Raw genomic sequence first — 18,819 nt, 5'->3', positions numbered from 1 at the left:
AACGTATGTACATTACTAAATAAGAGCTACAGTGTATTTGATCCTGATATAAAAACAAAGTGCTTTCAGATGCTGTGTTTGTAAACTTAGCATACATTCCTGTAACTGTCACTGAAAATAATCAAGCAGTTTGGTTGGCGTGGATTTGAGGAGTCATCTTACATCAACAACATTACATAACTATTTTAGGGAAGGCAAGGAAAAACAATTAGCCTTTTTAGCCTTCAGTGGAGTTTTAAGTATACAAAAGGTAATTACTCAATTTGAAATGTATCCAGGAAGCTAGAATTAACCACCTTTCTCTCACAAAAAAAAAAAAAAAATTAACAATAGGATCATATGACAATCATGAGTTTCAATTTAAAAGTGAAAGACTGTGAATGAGAAGCCATTCTTTAATCTGTGCTGCTGTTTCTCAGTTCTCTTCCTCAGCTGTTGTGTTGCCATCTCCTGCTCACCCCATGCACTTTTCTAGACCCAAAGGCAACACAAGCTTTTTTGACCTCTTCACTGGTCATTGGGGTTCGTGTGCAGCAGCATCAACATCTGCATATAGGCATATACCCATGAAACCGTACTTTTAAAGAGAAAAAAAACAACAACAAACTTTTAAAGTAAAGAAATGCCTAATCTGTGTGTAATTCAGTTATAAAGTTGTTCAGAATTTGCATTTCTGTTCATTTCCCCATAGAAAAGCTATCATTAATCCTCTGTTTTATCTCCAAATGTCTGTGAGAAAAGTGTCGGCTCTGCTAGTGTGATATATGGAAACTAGTTTGTGTATTCCAACAGGTGTTGGCTATGATGAAGCAAAGACATGGGTATTACAGTTGGTTCTCTGTAGGTATATAAAAGTCCATCACTAATTCATTGATGTAATTACATACTGCACAGACATGCCATAATCTAAGCACATGTAATTTTCCAGGTGTCAGGCAGCTGGTGTACCTGGGGGAGCTGGGCAGGGAGTGCAAGCTCCTTTGCTTGCAGCCTGCCTGCAGGTTTTATTAATAGCAGGCAGCCATGGCTGTGCAGCACGGCCTTTTAAGGGAGAGCTAGCTAGTCTGGCTCTGTCTTCACTAAATAGGGTGTTGCAGGCAGTGCTGTGCTCACTAACTGGATTTCTGCTTCACTTTTCAGCGCCTGATGAGGGAAATCCCCCTGCTCCCACCGCAGGTCGGCATTGCAGCTCCAGGTAATGTTTCTTGTGCGTTATAACTGCAGCAGCCTGCCCGCTCCTCGTTGGTCGGCGCAGCATGTGTTTGTCCACCTTTAATCAGCGTGCAGGCAGGAGAAGGGCTGCCCACCCCTGTCCGTGGGTTGGTGCTGCCCCTTGGGGAGCGGTTTGCTCCCTCTCCTGTCAGTAGGGCTGTGCGGAACAGTCCAACCAGCCCTGCATCCCAGCCCTGCATCTGATTGTTTGGGAAGTCTGCGAGGCTGCCGGCTGTAAGGATAAAGTTCTCTAAAAGGCGTCGTTGCATGAAGAGTAAGTACCACACTACGTTTGTGTTGCGTGTTGCGGGGTATGTACGGTAACTGTGGGACTGGTACGCCTTGTAGCCTTATAAACATAACTTACTGTCCTGTGTTACAAAGTGACTTCTGAATCTCAGCTGAATCATTTTAACTTTCCTCATTGCTGTAGAACTGTGGGCGGACTTAACAAAATCTTCAGATTTTTAACATCTTTTTCAGCAGCCCTTTTCTCTTACTCTTTGAAAACTCTGCCCCAAATTACCAGGCTGATTTTTTTGTTGTTTTCCCTTCACAGCTGAGAGTGCACCCAAGAACCACAGTTACAACCAGTCATTGGTTGTTTTCCTGTTCGAGTGCCATAAAACATTCACGAGGAATGGAGGAAGATAAAGGGCAGAGTGCTAAAGCCACCAGCGCGGTGGGTGACTTGAGGAAGAGTTGGCAGACCTGGGCAGAGGATCACATTGAATATCAGAGAAAGAACCCGTTCAGCAGTGATGACAGGATCGCATCTAAACCGGTGCATACTCACAGAGGAGATCCTACCTACGGGAGACCCCCTGAAGGGTCTCAGACAGAGCAGAGAGGGAAAGATGCTCACTCACACGTGGGTAAGGAAGTAGAAGAGCTGTGCTTGATCATTAGAAGCACTGGAGAGGTGGGAGAAGATGGACACGTGAGTGTGACCTTCGGGCAGCTGTTTGAAACATACGTGACTATTTCCAATAAAGTAGTGGGAATCTTGTTAAGGGCCAGAAAACACGGTCTGGTTCATTTTGAAGGTGAAATGCTTTGGCAAGGAAAAGATGATGATGTGATCATCACTTTACTACAATAAAGCTTTGTCATCTAATGAATTCTGCTGCCTGGTTCCATGTGGATGAGCATATCTGAATACCATCTTGAAAGAGGTTTTCATTACAGAATTTCAACTTGGCTGCTTACTGGGACAGGAGAGAAAATGGGTGAGAAGGTAAAAATGGTAGAGATTTGGACAGAAATTACAAATAAGGAACTAATCCATCATGCCGCTATTGGATTGTCCATTCATTATTATCATACACTACAAAGTATACTGCAATTCTTCAGATAACTCCACTGGCTTACTGCTTTAGGTTACGGAAAGTGTAAATTACTAACTTGCTGCCATACAACACTGATTCTTGCAGGCTGTGAAATATTTGCTGTCGTGTGGGATTTTATTTGTAAAACATGGAATGGAAAACTGTTACGGGAATTCTTATACTTAAAAAAAAGAAGAGACTGGTATATAACAGAAGTTTGGGTTATTTTCACGTGTTGAAACTGAATGGAAGTTACTTTCATGAAGTATATGAAAATCCCCAAATTTAAAGAAATAGTACAGCAAGGATATGTGATGGTTTCTAAATTATTTGTATCTTATATGTATTTTGGAGAGCTGCATTAGTCCTGGTATTTAATAGTCTGTTCTTGTCGTAATATCTTCTCCAAACTTTCTGTGTCTGTTGCTCGTTTTCCTCTGTAGCTCATCATTTTTACATGTTCTATTCTTCTAATGCTGTGTCAACCCTTAGACGATCACAAAGCTCTGCAGTCTTCTTGGTGAATTCAGCTAATATCCCGTCATGGAAAGCAGGGTGCCACAACATAAACTTGTAAAAGACAACTGAAACTGTATGTTGGGGCACTATGCATTCACAAAAACAACAAAAAAAAGGCTCTTTCACCAAAAGGTAGCAATTTTGTTTATAATAGGAGAGTAGAGATCCTGTAGTGCCAAATATATAAATAAAAGTGTAGCAGTGCAGTCCTCACTTAGCTGAGGCAGAGCTTTACTTTCAGGGCACAGTTGTGAGTTCTCCACACTGGGAGGAAAAAATGATCAGCTAGTGAGAATTGTGACTGAGAGATGACCAATAACAATTTCCTTTATGGTTCTTCCAGGGGAACTTTTTCTATGTTTAAAAAGAAAATTAAAATTGTTGTAATAAAGCTATTAAAAATAATCAGGAGCTGTATTCATGATAGTTCCTACTAAGAAAACTGTATAACTAGAAATATATATATATATTTTTATCAGTGCAAATAAAAGCTATTTTGTGGTGTTAACTACACTACTTGGTGGGTCTTTAACGTAAGATAAACACTTGCCTCAAAAGGGTATTGAAATCTAAAATAAATTATGAACTTGATAAAAGTAATAGATTATTGTATGGTTTTTATATAAAAGAAGGGTTTGTGGGTTTTTTTTGCAAAAAGCCTAAAATAATGGGTTTCTGTTTTGACGTTGTCATCTGATGGGGATTTGCATCAAAATAAGCCTTTTGACTCAGCAAAATAAAATATGGATTTAATTATCCCTCTGCCTCTTTTTCATAGTGAAAAGACAATAGAAGTAGGAAAAAAGGAGGAAATGAATGTGCTGAAATAAGTACATCTGCAGGACAGGGGTGCCAGATCCGTACAGCATGGAAAGGAAAACAAAGGGTAGGTTTTAATCACCACATAATTTTGCCAGGTAGGAAACTGAGGAATATGTGTTGCACCAGGTACTGCTGGTGAGTGTTCCCTTAGCTCTCAAAACCACTCCTTTGTCCTAAACAAATCTGTGTCTTGCAGCTGAAAACAAGACGTGTGATTTGTGGTCCCAACACATTTAAAATGCTTTGGTTTTTTGAAAAGCATTTCTTTCCAAAATGACATGAGCACACCTCCGTGGATTTCAGCTACCATTCGTTAAATAAAACCTGGACATTCAAAACAAATCAGGCTTTTTATAATAGAGCTGCAGAATGTGGTTTGTTTAATTCTGACGCTTTGCAAACTCAGTCAGGGCTGCTGTAGCACCTGCAGGAAGCAGTGTCAGGTGGTTCAGGTGTTGCCAGCTGACTAACAGGATGGTAATATCTAAAGAAATAATAACATTACTACGCATTGTACAACTAATACATTAAAATGCACACAGTTGAGATGCAAGTCCAGCTCATGCAGACTTATTAGTTCTTAATTAAGTCTGGCTCAAGTAGTTAAATGTCAAGAATCCAGGCTTGCGCTGCGGTGGAAGGAGTGAGTGTTGGATGTTTACGTGGCCTCTGCTCACTCTCTCCTGCTGCTGGTTGGGTTCAACATCACTTGAGCACATGTACATGAGCTTTAAGCACATTTCTAATCAAAACAGATAGAAGCAAGTTAAGCTTTAATGAAATGGTCTTACCAGTTTTGCAAGCAACTATAAAAAGCTTGCTCTATCATATTTTGATTAAAACCAGGGATTATTATCAAAAATATTATTTCTAGACTTATGGATGTTTTTTAAAAAATTATAGGGCCAAATTTCCTACCTGCCAGCTTTAGATGAACATTCTCTAAAGAGTGACTGAAATCTCTCTGTGCCCATGCAATGGTTACAAAGACCAGAAGGTGCCAAACTGGGTCAGCATGCAGGTTGACAAAGCCAATCTCCTGCTCCTGGCAAAAGCCAATATTTCTATGTCTAAAAGATAGATAGATAATGCGATTGGTCAGTTTGTCCACTGGTACACTCCAGGATAAAAAAAAAATACTTCTGAAGCCTGACTATAGTCAGGAGTGCATCATATCTAACTGGCATGACTCAATTTAGCTACTAGTTCACAAGTTTTCCAAACTTCTGCTTCCTCATCTGCAGATGAAACAGGAATTTAAACATTTCACCAGGCAACTTTTTTGCAACAGAGCGCCTTTAGAGCAAATTGAACAAAATAAATTATTTTCACAAAAAATTGTAGCATATGAAGTTTTCTAGCATTACAGATAATTTAGAGTATCTGACCATCTAAAAGGCGTGCTTGTCCTACTAATTAACTTTCAGCTCTTCAAATCTCTCCTAAACCTCACTTCTTTGTGGCAAGTTCCCTCAGTGGTCTTTCCTCTTCTTCCACTTGAAGCCTGTGAATTCTCCATCTGTTTTGGGCCGTACATTGTATAAGGATTGTTTGTATTTTATCTTGTCCAACACTGAAAGCACTTCCAGTACTTCAATAAATATTGCACATCAGTTTGAAATGACAGTGAGTTTTTATGCCACGTTTTATGGTTTCCAAGTTTGTCAAATTTCAAATACATTTTTCACTGGTTTGCTCCCTTTTTTATGCCTTTATTTACAACTCACACTTGAGGCTTCAGAATAGCTTGATGAGCTAATACCAATTTAATCACATTGAAAATGCTGTGCTTAGTCAAAACACAAACATTTTTATTCTGCATTTAACTCCATTAAGAGTTGCGTGTGTATCCATTTCATCCTTTCAGAGAGGGCAGTTAGTACTCCAGCATAAAAGCAGTATTTTCTGAGTTCACATTAGGTTGGGGGTTTATGTAAAACAATTGAGCGAAAGAGTACAAATAACACTTTGTCATTCCTAAATGCGTAGTAAAAAAAGCAGCTTTTCTCAGGACTGCTAATACTGGATCAAAGAACAGCAGAGGCAGGGGCAGTGGCTGAGGCACGTTCCTTTGTTTCTCCGGCTCTTGGAGACCATGAGCTGCTAAGTTAACTCTCCAGGAGTATTTTATTGGTCTTTTCTCTCTGGAAAGCTCTACAGATGATTTTGGAAGTTTCAAAACGATGCTATAATGCTGCTGTAGAAGAGGGTGACATAGCTAACAGGGTCTGCTCTCTGCCTCTTCCAGGGACTGGCCAGTAATTCTGGAACTGATTAAAAGCATTAGGATAGGCTTTTCAGAAAATAGTTCTTAGCCCAATTAAAAAAATTATCTGCTGAGTCTAAGTGTGCTTGTCAATACAGAAGGAAAATGGAACACAGTTCTGTGCTGAAAACCACTAATGAGATACTGAGCATTCGTCTCAGTAATTAACGTGGCTCCATTTAACACTTTGTTTGAACGGCTTTGAGGCCTGGCTGCTCATCAGCAAAAGTTTGGAAGCTAGATTGTATCCTGATTTTTACCGTTCCAGTTTTCCTGTCTTGGTGGAACTCTTCTCAAATGTAAGATGCGAAAGCTGACCTTTGTGCTTCTGCGTACATTTGAGAATGTACTGGGTCTGGCTAGGATAGAGAGAATTTTCTTCCGAGCAGCCTGCGAGGTGCCGTGTTTTGTGACTACAACAGCGTTGACGACACATGAGCGTTCCGGCGAGTGCAGAGCTGTGCTTGCGCAGCACCAAGGCTGCCTCTTTTTCCTGCTCTTGCCCCTCTGTTGGGCAAAAAGCTGGGAGGGGCACAAGCTGCCCAGCTGGGATATTCCCCACTGTAGAATGTCACACTCAGCAACAGGAGCCGAGGGAGGTTTGGAGGGGAGTGGGGGAGCTATAACCACTGGCCTGCTTGTGGGAGGTAATGAGTGATTGCCTGGGCATCACGTGGCTTTTGTTTTTATTCCTCTTTCCTTTATTAAACTGTCTTTATCTCAACTCAGGAGTTTTCTCACTTCTGGTCTTCTCATTCTTTCCCCTACCCCACCAGGTCACAGGTGAGGGGTGAGCAAAGGGCTGGCAGGGTTCAACCCCCCCAGTCAACCATTCCATTGAAGTGGAAGATCATTCCAACATTAGCATTTGTTGTTTATTAATCCTTTTGACAGCAGTTCATGTTAGTACTTTAAATATTACATGTCACAGTTAAGTACAGTTACATAAATTAATTACAAATCAGAACACACAGAGTATTAACTCTTTAGAGATCTTAATGTTCAGAGATTTCACAAAGCCAGGAGTCACCTTAAACCTCCTAATCTATTGCACAGAAGCAGTCAAAGTTCAGTGGCTTTAGTTTACACTCTTCCTACTTATTGTTAGAAATTAAAACCCCAAAGGACTGCAAATGACACATAAGCGCCCCACTAATAAGAATAACAAGGCATTTCAAGCAAGGTCTTAGAGAAGAGATACAAACTTTCCTGGGTAGAAAACACTCTTCAGAAGGGTGTGAACTTTCTGAAGTTATTACAGTTTACTGTAAGAATATTACAATTCATTGTACCACTAAGGCAAGAGGTGCTGGATCAGTGGAAAACACTGAGAAGATTACGTTCAGGGAAGCTTGCAGATGGAACAGATCATCACCTCAGCTGTATCTAAATGCATCAGCCAAGGACACTTGATCAGTTAGGCACCAAGAATGTGAATGAAGAAAATCCACTCTGCATTTTCTGCAGTTTTAACTTTCCGAACAGTTCACCTTAATATGGTACTGAGAAACAGAACACTAGTATTACTGATCAGAGTCATACAGCAAACGCAGATGTTCAGCCGGTTCCTTAAGGAACCTGCCACACACTCACTGAACTAAAGACTCGCTTCTCTTATGACTTCATTTAGAAATCAAATTTAGCCAGGGCATTAGTAATCCACAAGGGACTTCCAGTAAGAACAGTATCAGAACCATCTAAAAAATTGGATTTTTTTTCTACCATCATGCAGAAGAGCGGTACATTAAATCAATACATCTGAACTCTTCACATTTTTTGTAAACATACAATAACTAATTTAAAATATTGTGCACATAAGAAAGAAAAAAATCTAAGTCCAACATACAACCACTTACACATACATTTAAACTATATTCTATGTTATATATCTTTATCACATCTTGGGCACCTACTGTATTAACATTTACATTGTCGCTGTCATGCAAATAAGACAGGTAATCATATTAAAGTGGTTTAGCACCAGAAAGTCAGTAGTGTACTTTCAGCAGCGTACCTACTAATAACTAGGCATGAGTAACATATCATACAAATACAGATGGAAACCTCAATGTTTTAAATGTTATTTGCAATTCCAGAACAACGCATCTTTAAAATAGAAGCTTGATTCAGCAACAAATAATCCCTTTGGTACCACGTACATGCTGTTAGTAGTAACTTGTTGCCTTAGTTGGAATACATTCTGCTGCTATACCCTGCCCTTTACAGGAAAAGTTCTCTGAACGTGTGCATATGTGTATGTATGTATTATGTATTTTATATAAGTATATATATACACACAATAATAAAATACATCACCTTATTGTCAGAGAAGTATATAGACTCAAGTATCCAAACAGGAGAATTAGGTTGGCAGCTACAAATTGTGTGTATTTCCTCATAAGGAACTAAAGCTTTTTTTATCCTGTTATATTATTGGTAACACCAAACTGTGCAACCTTAAATCAGAGTTCAAAGACAAGGAACAAACTGGCTAACAACACAAGGCTAAGAGCGCTTTCAGCTGGCAGCATTTTCAGTTTGCAGTCGCTCAATCAGTTGATCAGCCTATAAAGGAGAGAAAACAATGCATGAACTACACCGTGGACCTTCCGTTTCCTGAAAATTCCGTTTTAAAAATAGTAACACTGACAGAGCATTTACTTTTCATTTTTACAAAGCATACAACAGAAGCAGAATACAATGATGGTTTTAATCAGCACACTCTTTTTCACTTTTTCCATCAAATTCCCATTAGGTGACCAGAAAAGGAAACACAACCTATGAAAGTCAGAGAATGTCAGAGCAAATCAATAGCAGATAAAGCTGCGTGGGTTTAAAGACCTCAGAAGACAGCAGTGCCCAGAACAACCAAGCTGTGAGACCTGGAATTCTTTGGGAAACACTCCACAATGGCATGTTGTGGCCTCTCATCATCCAACAAGCTGCACCCCAGCCACATATGTTGCTGAGGGATGTGCATTCACATATGTGGTTCACATCACAAGATATACATCCATTTGGTTACATCCCCACACTCACACACACTTCTCTCATCTAGTCTCTAACTAGGGCAGCTGTATTTTGTGTATATGACAACACAAGCCCACAGAGCCCTCAGAAAGGCTCAGGGCAGAAGGAAGGCTGCCAACATTGTTCTAGAGGCCAAACTGGGCACATGGAGACTAACAGGGGCACTTCTGAAACAAACCAGTTTACTGACAGCCTGTTTTTGCCAGTCCCACTGAACTAATCTTGTATTTTGAACTAGTGCTTCTGGTTTTATTAAGATCTCCAAAGGAACTCCATTAAAATGTGAAAAGCTTATGTTTGGCGTGCTTTAAATACGCACAGTAAAAATGCAATCGGTCTCTTAAGGTAGGAACAACTTAAAGGAGTTAAGTAGCTCTTGCAGTTAATTTGCAAACAAAGCTAGACAAAGCATGGAGCAACTGAAAATGAAGTTATCTGAACCTTGTTTTGCATTCTTAAGCAAGTATTACACTCTAGCCATTCAAACCCCAAAATAACTCAAGAACATTTTCCAGTGTGATAACAGGGCAAAATATCTTTTGAAGCGCATCCATATCAGATAGCTAAACTTGGTATATATCTCCCTGAGCTAATCCAAGATAGTAAGCAGTAAAACTACGCAGCTACACTTATTTGAGGGCCAAATATTTGTGTGATGCTCTACAATACAGCAGAGACACATTGTTTTTTTTCAAGCTAGGCGAGATAACCAGCTTCTCAGGTACTACTGTGAAGAAGCTGAGTTTTTTCGCTTTCAGTAAGAGGCTGTCTATATTTTTTACATGAGAAAGACCTCTTTCAGCATCTTTGTTTAGGGGCTGAGCAATGACACCAGGATGCTGTAGCTGCCTTGCAAGGACAGGTTCTTTGCTGTGTCAAAGCAGTGAGAGTAAGCTCTAGTCAAACAGTGATTTAGTCAGTGCCAGCTCAGCCTCATTGTTTATCTCCACTGACATAAATCAGTACAAACAATGTTTTTGTAAAGCAGACACTTGGTTTAGTCTAAAGATGACTAGATGGAAAAAAAAACATGTGAAGCAGTAAGAGCAATCACTAAGTGGCCAGGTTTTTCACCTAAATTTGTGTGTACAATACATAGGCCGCCACATTTGAATATATCCTTTTAAATTAAAGAACAAATACTTATAAAGTGTCTTCAGAAGCACATCACATTAACCTAAGCTACACATTAGATCCAGAACTACTGTATATAACAGTTTGCTGTTAATGCTATTGTCACTCCATTCCCCTCGATAAGCATAAATATTAAGGGGTTTATTATTACATTTTCTCAAATAGACATAGTTGCACATAGTTAAAAAAAATGTTAGAAAGATGTCACATTTTCAGCTTGCAATTGAAAAACTACTGAAAAGCTCATCTGCATTACACTCACCGTGATAAACCAGTACGAATTGATTCTGTAGACGAGCCTGGATAAGAATCCTAGCTGACTGGCTGGGGCCAGGACATGAAGATGCAAATGGGATATCGAGCAGAACGGAGGCCAGTGAAAACCCATTCTTCAGCAAATGAAAACAGATAAAAAATACTGGTGGAACATCGCAAGTTATTTAACATGATCAACTGCATCAAGAACCCAACTCATCACATCTTCCTTGCACATAAAAGGCAAGGACAAAAATAGGCCCTTTCCTTTCATTATGCTCTCAGGAAAAGTTTCCAAAGCCCATTAACCTCCTCCTTCACATCTCTGTATTTAAAACATATTTTGTTCAAAAGGAGGGTTTAAAAAATTAAACATATCTTAGATGTATCATATTTAGTTTTCAGCTGGAAAGCCAACTGTCACTAGATGAATGTTGTTTCTACCTATTTTAACCATGAAGGCCCAGCTCCCTATACTCTACACTATTTAAATTATGTTACAGTTTACTTTGGCTAACAAAGGCACCGGCTTAAACTAAAGGTGCAGCACTGAAATCAAACAAATGCACATATGACTGAAACACAATGCAGTGCACCGCTTGAACAGGACAAAGTTAACCTCTCTTCCGGAATCTAGGATTTAGAGCGTATTTCCAGCATGTAATTAAAGAGCAGACTTTTAGATAAGTTGCTTGAAGTACCCTCCCTATCCCAAGACACGGTCAAGAAAGAATCTGAGAGCTGGAACACAATCTGCAGTGGAAATTTATCAGAAAAACAGAGTTATATTCAATGCCAGCACATTCTACTTGAGAAGTCATGGGAGAAGTGAATGCAGAACTGATTTCTTCAATAAATCATACTGCAGTTGTTGCCACTATCTCTGAAGTAGCATTCTAAAAGGTAAAAAACATACTCAAAAAATACAGAGGGTTTCCATTACATACCTTACATCATTCAAGTCATTAAAATTATTTCTCTGAAGAACAGCTTTTCCAACTTCCACCATTCTCTGCACTATTAAACACAAATAAATTTAATACTTAGGTAATATTTTACACATCATATGTCATCAAGTAATTTGAAAAGGTATTCTTCAGAATATTAACTTCAAACTGATTATGCTAGTTCACAAACACAGGCTTTTAAAAATATACTGTAACTACTCATAGTCAAAGACTGTCAAGACAGTGCTGTGCAATGATTGACATAAAAATTGACAGTTACCAATCTCCATATTAATGATACTTTTAAGTGTGGTATTATTCTCACAAGTTTGGCCAAAGCCATGCTATCACCACACCCTTACTAAAAAACAAATAAACAAAAAAATCAACCAACAAATACTGATTGGTCAAAATGATGACATTTACACAGCTATCGGACTTTGATCTCTAGGTCCTGTGCAGCCTGGCATAAGTTAGGAAGATTCAGAGATGGTAAACGAATTAAAATAAAACTCTCGGTCCCACATATCACTGAAAAAAGAAGCAACTCTTATACAAAAACTCATGGAAAAGTCTAAGGAATCATTGCAAAGCCAAACACATGAAAGTTGTTTCTGGACAAAAACCACCCTATGTTTAGAAGAGAAATAGCGTGATGCAATATTTGCAACATGCAACTCTAACTCTTTTCTTGCATCACCTGTAAATTTCCCATAGGTGGAATATCTTTATGCATGTATGGCTGTAGTTTCTTCTGTGAGTCAACATACTTAGCTAGGCATTTCTTGTGAAACAAAATCCAGGACAATGTTTTCTTAAAAAAAAGCCTATCAACAATAAATCATAGCTTCAGTATTTCAGAATTTTATCTTTTCAAAAATTATTAAAGATTTTTGGAACACCATTTCTCTCTTTCTTCTCTCACTCCTTGTTCCCCTAAAAATAACGTAGCGCTTATTTTAAAATAACACATGTTTTATTAAGTTCTTCTGTAATTTTCCATGTAATTTAAAACTGCATATCTATCTAAAAAAATACCATGGAGCAGCACATAAACACTTTAAAAATAAAGTCACAGTTCCAACAAAGTGCAGAGGCATCTGTACTCCATGCAAACAAAAGGGATTTTGTACACCAGTGCAGTGTTTTTCTAGAATTGCGCACACACACACAGACACACACACAAAATGCGCTATTCTAGAACAGCACTTGGAGGTTCCCAGGAATGGTAAGTCCTTTCCTACACACACTCACTATTTCCATGTTTACGCCATTAGCCAAATGGTGCTCAAAGGTGTCATTTATTCGACAACGCACTCAAATTGTGCCAAATTATTTTCCTTCACACTAAACACCCAGTGCCAGGCTTACCTACAGGTACATGTTCTGCCTTGAGCGTTTTGCAGTTCCCCATGTGCTCCACCGGCACCACCAGGTAGTGGTGGGGGGCACCGGGTCTGATATCTCTGAAGCAAACAAGGTCGTCATACTAAAAAGGATGCAAACATATTAAACTGATTAGGACGAAGATATTGGCAAAGAGTAGGTAACAAAGTCCATCTTCCCCATATTAATGTGATAGTTAATGCCATATTTGAAGTAACTAGCAAAAATGTGAGCATTTTTGCAGCCAGCTGACTGAAAGACTTGTAAGCGTGATTTGTGTCCTCATTTGACCTTCTGCAGCCAGGGTTCCTCAGCATCTGCTTTGTTTCCAGCTGTTGTGCCAACATTTAGAACTGGCAAGACATTTTATTTCCGATCAACATCTCAGTCCCACCTGCACAGGAGCGCACGGCTGCTGAGGCTGCCCAGGCACTGCCAGGCCGAGCCAAGGGCTGGCACCCAGCACCAGCACACACATGACTTGAGGGGTTTGATCTTTCATCCTCAGTTCAAGAAGGACAGGGAACTGCTGGAGAGGGTCCAGCACAGGGCAACAAAGATGATTAAGGGAGTGGAGCATCTCCCTTATGAGCAAAGGCTGAGGGAGCTGGGGCTCTTTAGCTTGGAGAAGAGGAGACTGAGGGGTGACCTTATTAATGTTTGCAAATATATAAAGGGTGAGTGTCACAAGGATGGAGCCAGGCTCTTCTCGGTGACAACCAGTGATAACACAAGGGGCAATGGGTATAAACTGGAACACAGAAGGTTCCATTTAAAATGGAGAAGAAACTTCTTCTCAGTGAGGGTGACAGACACTGGAACAGGCTGCCCAGGGAGGTTGTGGAGTCTCCTTCTCTGGAGACATTCAAAACCCGCCTGGACACCTTTCTGTGTAACCTCATCTAGGTGTTCGTGCTCCAGCGGGGGGACTGGACTAGATGATCTTTTGAGGTCCCTTCCAATTCCTAACATTCTGTGATCCTCAAATTAACCCCCTCGGCCCCCTCCTGTTCTCCCGGAGCCCCGTCCCCGCTGCGGGCACCGGGCCCGCCGAGCTGCTCTCACACCGGCACGGCCACAACCCGCCTCCTTCTCAACCACCCGCCCAGGCCGACCGAACCTCTCGGTGCAGCGGAGAGCCGGCCGCACCCGCGCCTGCGGGAGAGGACGAGGGCGGCGGCGAACAGCGGCGGGAGCCGCGCCGGGCGGACACCGGGGAACGCTGCTGCCGCCGGGACGCGTCTCACCCACCTGGCAGGGCAGCAGCGCCGTGCCCGTCTCCTCCCGGCGGGCGATCCTGCAGAACACACACTTGCTGTCGTAGCCACCGCCGTTACCGGCTTCTCTCCCCTCGGTGCTGGTGGCGGCGGCGGCCGCGGCCTCCTCCCCCGCCATGGCCCCCGCCCCACGCCCGCACACACCGCCCGCCCAGCGCGCCCCCTGCCGGCGGCGGCGGCGGGCGGCGCCGTGACGCGGCTCCCGGGGCGGGTCCCCGGGCCCGACGTCCCCGCCATTGGTGACGGTGGCGAGCGCGTGAGAGCACCGCCCCGCCCCTCCCGCTCCGCTCGCCGCCAGTGGGGAGTAAACGCCCCCTCCCCAACCCGAGCGGGGCGCGAGCGGTGTGGTGCACGTGAACCCCCACACGAACACCGATGTGTTGCAGAATCATACAGTGTCCTGAGCTGGAAGGGACGCACAAGGATCATCGAGTCCAACTCCTGTCCCTGCACAGGACACAGTTCACACCATGTGTCTGAGGGTGTTGTCCAGTCTCTTCTTGAACACTGTCAGGCTTGGGGCCGGGACAGCTCCCTGGGGAGCCCGTTCCAGTGCTCCACCACCCCCTGGGTGAAGAACCTTTTCTAATGTCCAACCTAAACCTCCCCTGGCACATCTTCCTGCCGTTCCCTTGGGTTCTGTCACTGGTCCTCCTCCCCTTGTGAGGAAGCTGCAGCCACCATGACATCCCCTCTCAAGTCTTCTCCAGGCTGAACAAACCAAGTGACTTCAGCTGCTCCTCACACGGCTTCCTCTCCAAACCCTTCACCAGCTTTGTATCCCTCTTCTGGACACTCTCCAGTAGCTTTACATCTTTTTTATACTGTGGCATAGTATATACTGCAGGTTAGAGCTGAAAGGCTGAATCCCTAAAGACAGGATTTCCATGTTTTTATTCTTCACGCAGTCCAAATGGCACAAAATACTTGCCCCACAGACAATAGGCCGTAGCATTTGAGGTAACGAGCTGCAAAATTCAGAATGACATTTTTCGGAAATGCATTTTTTCCAGAGCAAGCAAGTTGTGCTTGTACAAATAGGACACGTTTAGCTACGCTACCTGAAGAAGCATATTTGCTGACCTGCAGAGCACGAGGTGATCGCTTTGCCATGAGCCAACCTGCTCCTTTTTTCTGCTACACGCAAGGGTCGATCTTGAAAGTTTACACACAAGGATTAGTCTGAAAGTAACTGGGTCCTACTTTGCTGTCAAGCCAGCTTTGTACAAAACCTGGCACAAAAACCACACTGAAACCAGCACCAAATGAACGTCCGCACTCACCTGGGCGCTTACAGACCTTATTGTGAATCAGCATTTCAACACTGTCCGGAACCAAAAATCTTTATCTGAGTACCACTAAAGTACACATGCTTCACATTGCAGGAAACAAGCTTTTGTTGTCCCTCAGAGAGAAATTACTAGTGGCTGTACTTTTCCTCAAGAAAATTCTTACAGCTATTTCACTGAAACCAAGTTTCACAGATTGCACACTTGTTCTGTTTTGTGTGTAACCGTAGTTTGCTTTTTCTTAATACCATCTCTGTCTACCAAAAATTAAAAAAACCTTCAAGAACCAGGTACTTTCAAGACATTGTGTGCCTTTGTCCTGCTTGGACAGAAAGAAAAATACATTAACACTTCAGCAATATAAAAAGGGTGCATCCAAAAGTGATATACACGGACTTTTGACTTCTGGGAACAAGTGGGTTAAAAAAAGATGAGGGAATACATGTCATTCACTACAGCTGAGAGAAGCAAAGAGAACTATTAGGTCAACTGTTTGAATGTCCACTGGTATTTCTTAGCCCTTTGTCACATTCTGTGTTTAACTGAACTCAAAACACAGCTCTATATTTTAGGAGATGCAATACCACAAAAAAAAAAAAACAAAAAAGCAACACACACACAAAACCCCAAACAAACAAAAACCCCACCATAAAAAAGGCAAAACCAAAATAAAACAGCCCCCCCAAAAAAACCACACAAAAAAACAAATAAACCCAACCCAACCAACCAACAAATCCCAAAACAACCCCCCCAAAAACCCGAACAACCAAAACCTCACATCTCCTTAACCATGTTTCTAAAATAAGATGTTGCTGGAAGTCTCTTTGTGATGGTAGGCATATATATTGGTCAGCATAATCTGCATCCTTTTACCTTTAAAATGTACTAAAATTCGTGAAAAAAGGAAACATCTGTAACAAGTTTCTGAATGCATAAATTCCTTTATTGAAAATATTGTGATAGCACTGCATTACATATATTCAATATTCATAATTTCAAGGGTCACAGAATTTTGATTGAACAACACTGTTTTGAATATAGACCACAGCATTTAGATATGCTCTGACAAAGATAATATAATGGAGTAAGTTGTAGGCAGCAATAGTGAAATGTATGTAAAATGTTGAACTTGTTTGGTTTGGGTTCTTTTTTTAACTATTAAGTGCTCTGCCACCATTGAAAAGAGCAAACAGTGTTAGATATTCCTGGTATCTTCAAAGCGTTATGCTGTTAGCAACGTCCAAAATATTTCACAGCATTACCAATAAGAACTTTATTTATGGCTGTAGTAGACCACAGAGAAGGGAAGCGTGATAAGCTCACGTGCGGCGTGCTACAGGCTTACTGTATATAGCGTTGGGTTTTAGGCTGTGAAATTTCTGTGCAGGATTAAAATTTACTAATGCTTTTGAAAGAAAACCACTTGGCTGCTTTTTTTTTTTTAACCTATTAAAAAAGGGAAGAACAGTAACTAAATTGAGTTGTATTACTCAGTTAATAATATTCCAAACTTAGACTGTACTGTTTAATGTAAAGCACACTAATGTTTCTAAAACCTGCCTTTGTCAGGACCATGACACACTCAAGTCTAAGGGCAGGACAGCATCTTGATGTTGGCTGGGCACGGACTGCATGAACAAAACCACGGCTTAATGGGAAAGCACAATAATTTAACAAACAGTGGAGATGGCCACTCCTGTCACACTCTCCCTACTTACCAAAATTTTCAATTCATAATATGCAGTCTTTTCAGTGTTGAGGGGGGGAGGGGGAAAAGTACCCAAATACTTCAAGAAAAATAAAGAATATTTTGTTCCCTGCCAAATCCTAAGCCAGCTTGTTGTTTCACATATGTTTTTTTCAGGAAGGAAATCGTATATATAATTACTAAGAAAACAAGTATTACACTAACACGACCTGGCCAGTTAGGGGAATAGCATTCTTGTCTAAATCTCAATTGTATTTTCTCTTTAACAAAGCAGTTATTCTTCAGTTTGTTGAGAAGTGCTCATAAAAGCTCAGTGGGTGGCTTATTTTGAATCATTTGGTGGCGATACAGAAAAACAACCCTCTCTGAGACACGTCCTTTGTAAACAATCAAATGCTCCAACCATGCCGTCCCAATTCTGTTGACTGCAGCAGAGCTGATAGAGACTACACCAGGTGGCAGTTTGCCCAATGTCTCCATGCAGTGCCAAAATAATAATGTATTAACGGGAATGTGGCAGCAGAATTAATAAGAAGCACCACCGACCTTCTCTCTCATCTCAGGAAACAAACAAACAAAAAACCCCAGAATTATGCACTCAAGTGTTTCTGCCAGAAAAGAAACCCTCTAATTAGGGTAAAATGAAAACCCAATCTCATTTACAAAACAAAAATATAAAAATTAACTTCAGAAATCAAATAAATTGATTCAGAATAAATGCCAATGCATAAGAAACCTACCTGAATAGTAATTATTTATCAAATTGAAATTTGAAACATCAAAAGAAAAAAACTCATTGCTAATACATTTACAAAAAGAAAAAATCTGCTACACAATAACAATAAATAAAAAGATTTAAAAAACATGTTCCCTTAAGTGCTGTGTACACCTATTTGTGATTCTTTCCCATGGCAAACAGTATACTGCAGATTTTGGTAAAGTAACCTTTTATTTTTGGTTAGCTTTTGTACGTTGAACATAAATACACATGGAATGTATGAGATAGTTATAGCTTTCCCACAGGATCTTTTTCACAGTTACAGAAAACATTTTCAACTTATACACCATGAATGTTTTCATAAGCATCACTTCTTCGATGGAGGAGTGCTGGGGGAGGAAGTAAAAATCACTTCGGACTAATCTCTTCTGTGTCTTAACTGCCTCTGACAACCTGCTCTGTTTTTCCTTGGGTTGGTTGGTTGGGGTTTTTTTGCGTAGTCATGCTCTGGTACAAACTTGAGGAAAAAGCGTGTAACATTGTGAGGCAGCCTGCACCTTCTAGTTAGCTTTTAAGTGCCTAACGGATCCAGTCCTTAAGGCAGTCAGTATTTCATTCAAATGTCCATACTTCTACATCTTGTATAATGAAATCTTCTTGCTTAGATAAGATGTCATTATTGAAGGTGCTGCAGGAGTTACTTCGCCCGTGATACAAATCTGCATCTAACCATAAGCCAAACCGGCCACTAAAAAGGAAATACACAACAAATTTCAGGTTATGACGTGTAACAGTAAAAATACTGGAAGCTGTTGAAACAACCAGAGGAGCGATACGGAGGAATCTAGGTAATTCTGAGGACCTCTTAGACTGAATGTGAAGGGCTCAATCCTGGCCAAGCACTTGCCAAGACACTCATGGAGCCGTT

At 41.0% G+C, this 18,819-nt stretch overlaps 2 protein-coding genes and 1 long non-coding RNA gene across 15 annotated transcripts in view; 1 reads left to right on the top strand and 2 right to left on the bottom strand.

Moving 5' to 3' along the window:
• The first annotated feature begins 1,222 nt into the window (after positions 1-1,222).
• On the top strand, positions 1,223-5,502 carry LOC110362590 (uncharacterized). Its single transcript, XR_002420052.2, has 2 exons — positions 1,223-1,486; positions 1,772-5,502. It is a non-coding gene; the product is annotated as an uncharacterized LOC110362590 (long non-coding RNA).
• A 1,498-nt stretch (positions 5,503-7,000) lies between these two features.
• HINT3 (histidine triad nucleotide binding protein 3) lies at positions 7,001-14,336 on the bottom strand. The gene is made up of 5 exons (XM_065056862.1): positions 14,151-14,336; positions 12,885-13,002; positions 11,514-11,583; positions 10,574-10,700; positions 7,001-8,712 (listed from the first exon to the last, which is right to left on the bottom strand). Exons 1-5 carry the CDS (start codon positions 14,292-14,294, stop codon positions 8,665-8,667), a joined length of 507 nt encoding a protein of 168 aa, XP_064912934.1. The 5' UTR covers positions 14,295-14,336; the 3' UTR covers positions 7,001-8,664.
• A 2,050-nt stretch (positions 14,337-16,386) lies between these two features.
• The window catches only part of NCOA7 (nuclear receptor coactivator 7), a 95,080-nt gene continuing 92,647 nt past the window's right edge, over positions 16,387-18,819 (bottom strand). For all 13 annotated transcript variants that reach the window (XM_065056844.1, XM_065056842.1, XM_005507430.3 and 10 more), the window contains one exon: positions 16,387-18,639. In XM_065056844.1, coding sequence (XP_064912916.1) covers positions 18,504-18,639 — 136 coding nt within the window. In that variant the 3' untranslated portion in view covers positions 16,387-18,503. The remainder of the gene's footprint in view (positions 18,640-18,819) is intronic.

This window comes from Columba livia, chromosome 3, assembly GCF_036013475.1.
Source record: "Columba livia isolate bColLiv1 breed racing homer chromosome 3, bColLiv1.pat.W.v2, whole genome shotgun sequence".
Taxonomy (NCBI): domain Eukaryota; kingdom Metazoa; phylum Chordata; class Aves; order Columbiformes; family Columbidae; genus Columba; species Columba livia.
Note: the sequence above shows the minus strand (reverse complement) of the source record. Positions and strands in the feature narration are given on the sequence as shown.